This window comes from Rhagoletis pomonella, unplaced genomic scaffold (genome assembly GCF_013731165.1).
Source record: "Rhagoletis pomonella isolate Grant_MI unplaced genomic scaffold, Rhpom_1.0 Rhpom_scaffold_01333, whole genome shotgun sequence".
NCBI classification, from domain to species: domain Eukaryota; kingdom Metazoa; phylum Arthropoda; class Insecta; order Diptera; family Tephritidae; genus Rhagoletis; species Rhagoletis pomonella.
Genome location: NW_023459887.1, coordinates 24,651 through 28,559, shown reverse-complemented (window position 1 = coordinate 28,559; position 3,909 = coordinate 24,651). Strand labels below are relative to the sequence as shown.

Genomic DNA, 3,909 nt, shown 5'->3' with positions numbered 1-3,909 from the left:
TGAAACACTTGTATTCTTCAAGGAAGAAGCTGCCAATGAACAAAAGCGCCATGAGGAAGTATTGAAGTTGGAAAAAGAAAAATTGGAAATTGAAAAGGAGAAAATTAAAGCCATGGAGGAGTTGAGAAAAGTGTTAGAGATGAGGACGCGGAACTGAGTCATATAACAAAACTTTATTTTTTTTTTAATTTATCTGAATTGAATGTGACTTTATTTAATAACATAAACGGAGAAATTAATTTTGTTTAAAAAAAGTTTATCTGAAATGAATATGATTTTATTTAATAATTTATGTAGTGCAAATATGTATATGCATACAAATGTAGACATTAAAAATAAAAATGAGTTCAATGTAACAAAAGGAAAATGTGTGCATGTACATATGTAAATAAAAACCATTATGAAACAAATAACATCTTTAAATTATTTCTTTTTTCAACGCCTTCATTAGTGTCATTGATGTTTTCCGGTAATTCGATTTCTGGATTATTTCCATCTTCTAAATTTACAAACGTATTCTCAACTTCGAAATTTGTTGTACTATTTCGTATTATAAAATTATGTAAAATTGAACAAGCTAACACGACTTTTGAAATATCTTTTTGAGATTTCACATCTATGTGATTTAAAATCTTAAACTTCTGCCTTAAAATTCCAAAGGCTTGCTCAATAAAAACGCGAGTAGAACTTAAATAGTAATTAAACTGCTTCTCTTCTCTTGACAAATGTCCATTATCTCTGTATGGAACCATTATGTATTTGGAAAGAGGATATGCTGAGTCTGCTAAAATTACAGCATCTTTAGCTAGATGAATCTGTCCAGAAGCTATTCCTTTGTAAAGTGGGCTATTTTTCCACACGTTAGCGTCGTGGCAGCTGCCCGGAAAGCCGATAAAAACATCCAAAAAACGAAAGGCGCTGTCGCATATGGCCTAGAAATATGATACCAACTTATATAATTTTTTTTTTAAGAAATATTTTGGAAACGCATACCTGCATAATTATTGAATAGCTTCCTTTTCGATCATAATAGCTTATGGCATCTGTCCTCGGGGTGTTTATGTGGAAATGGGTTCCATCCAGGCACCCTACTACAAATGGAAAGGAGTTCACCCGGCTTTCTTGGAAATCTTCGATGATCTTGGTCTGCTGAGAAGCAGATGGCCAAGAAATCTCGTTTTTAAGCTTACATATAGCTTCAACGGTTTTAAAAAAGACTTTGTGGGCTGTTCCTTTTCCAATACCAAATCTGTCAGAAAGTTCACGATAGGTGACCCTACTATTGCCCAGTTTCCATAATGTTATGTGCAAGCTTTGCTCCAATGAGTACTCACCGGGAACATTTGAAAAAAATGGTTCGAGTTCAGTCTTCAATTTCTATAAATATACCTATTACAATTTTTTATTTCAAAATCAAAGTCACACAACTTACACTAAATGTTTCACGGGACATCCGAAAATGTGTAAAATAAATGTCATTTGGATACAATTTAATCGTTTTAAAAAAGTGAACCGTTTTCGTCACATTTCTCCTCCGACACAATTCCTGTCTCATCCAATTTCTTTTCTTTATGCGCTTCATTCTTTTTTTTGCCATTATCATAAGAAAATTACCGTCCGTTTCGAAATTATCCAGCAAAATATTTATAGAAAACTCCATTATTTTTAATTTGCGTATTAATTTTTGTCAATCTATGCAAAACAAGCGCTGAACATCAGAAAAGTATCAGCTGAGCAGTTGCACCAGGGTTGCAAACGACAATCAGAGCAGCAGTATTGCCGCTTTTATTACGTGCCTCGAACAAGCCCGTGTACTATTCCCTATCAAATTTCAAATCAGGAAATTCTTTGAAATACCAGGTGTGTATGAAAGTTTTGCTGAAAATATGACGACCATATCAGTTGATAACTCAACTCTAAAAAACTTCATTAATGGCAAATTATGGCAAAAAAAAATAAAATTATCCCGGAAAATTTGTAATTCCTTATTTACTCTATTTCGACGATTTCGAAGTGAACAACCCTTTGGGTTCGCACTGTTCATCTCATTTGGCAACTTATTACTCATTTCCTACAGCTCCAGTTACTATTAAGCATAAACTATTTACTGTATTCATTGCAGCTCTATTCAAATCGAAAGATGTTAAAACTTTCGGTAATGCTAAAGCGTTTTTTAAATTGATAGAAGTCCTCAACGACTTAGAAGAGAATGGTATAGATAAAAAAAATTCAAGTGGAATTAAACGAATCTTTCTTTGCTTGGGCTTTATAATCGGAGATAACTTAGCATTAAATAATATTCTCGGCATTTCTGGATCTTTTTCCTCAAACTATTTTTGCAGATTTTGTAAAGTTAATAAAATAGAAGCTAAATCAGCGTTTATGGAAGAGTTTGAGAAATTGCGAAATAAAGTAAATTATGATGAAGACATTTCACGGAATGATTTTGGAAACACAGGGATTAAAGAAGATTCAATTTTTAATAAAATACATAGTTTCCATGTTACAGAAAATTATTCTGTTGATATATTACATGATATCTTCGAGGGCGTATTGAATATAGTTTTTGTAACATCATCCTGCAATATATCAATAAGAAAACTTTTGCTTTGGAACTTTTAAATCTTCGGAAACAAAATTTTAACTATGGCGAAACTGAAAATGGGAATAAATCATCTCCTCTGCAGTTGCATCACATTAAATCATTTCATTTAAAATTATCTGGACGAGAAATGTTAACTTTTGCTCATTTTTTTACTCTGATTATTGCAGACGTAGTAGAAAGAGATGATGTTTTGTGGAAATTTGTTTTAAATCTTATAGAGCTATTAGACTTGTTGCTATTATCTGAATATACGAGCTTAGATATAATAAATTTAAAATCTCATATATCCGCTCATAACAGCGAATATGGGAAGCTTTTTCACGATACTCTAAAACCGAAACATCATCTTCCTATCCATTACTGTAGAGTTCTTGAACATTCTGGTCCCTTAAAATTGCTGTGGACGCTACCTTTTGAATCTAAGCATAGACAATTGAAAGAATATGCTAAAAACATTACATCAAGAAAAAACTTAACGTTGTCTTTAGCACTAAAGTTTTCAATAATATTTTCCGAAACTATTACCAATTTTGAAAACACCGATTGCTTACTTGGCAAAACAAAAAGCTTCTTACAATCTTCTTTGTATTGGATACAATTAAAAACTATTTTTAGTGAGGATCAACTGAGCGAGTGTATATGTTATTTGAGTTTAAAACGGCATAATACATTTGATAAAAGCAATTTTATTATTTTTTTTTATGATCCTAATTTTTCCGCTTTTCAAATACTTGAGATTTTCGTAATGAATGAAAAAATTTTCTTATTTTGCGAAAAAATGAATATACTAACGTATAATCCACATTTTTTGTAATACGAAGTCGGCTCCAGAACCTCTGATTTTAAACTCTTCAACATAAATGAATTACAATGTCCACCAATTCATCTCTATACAGTTCAAAATCAATAATTTTTGAGACCAAAACACTTCTTTTAATGCACATATTTATTCGTAAAGCCCCTTTATATAATTATTACTTATTTCTTTTGTACTTTCCGTAATAAAAACAAATATATACATCCATAAATGGGAAACTAACCGAATGTTTTATTTTTAATGCAGAAAATACTTCACATTTTGAGGAATATTTTCCTTAAAAGGCACGAAAATTTAACTCATTTTTAAGAAACCTCTCCCACGAGAATAAGAAATGCTTCTTATTTTCAAGTAAAACATTATTCATTTGACGGTAAGAACTTGTACAAATTGAGGAAAGATATTTCCATATTATATGTAAAAACGTTCTCTTTCTTATGATAATTTTCCTAAAAATAAGGAAAACGAGTTTCCTTATTTTTAAGAA

General features: G+C 31.0%; 1 protein-coding gene across 2 annotated transcripts; it reads right to left on the bottom strand.

Moving 5' to 3' along the window:
- Positions 1–329: 329 nt before the first annotated feature.
- On the bottom strand, positions 330–1,803 carry LOC118752230 (protein ALP1-like). Of its 2 annotated transcripts, XM_036487082.1 has the most exons (3): positions 1,433–1,803; positions 994–1,377; positions 330–932 (listed from the first exon to the last, which is right to left on the bottom strand). In XM_036487082.1, exons 1-3 carry the CDS (start codon positions 1,658–1,660, stop codon positions 399–401), a joined length of 1,146 nt encoding a protein of 381 aa, XP_036342975.1. In that variant the 5' UTR covers positions 1,661–1,803; the 3' UTR covers positions 330–398. The 2 variants fall into 2 exon arrangements, with proteins under 2 accessions (XP_036342975.1, XP_036342976.1); XM_036487083.1 differs by having other exon boundaries at positions 994–1,803.
- Positions 1,804–3,909: the final 2,106 nt, after the last annotated feature.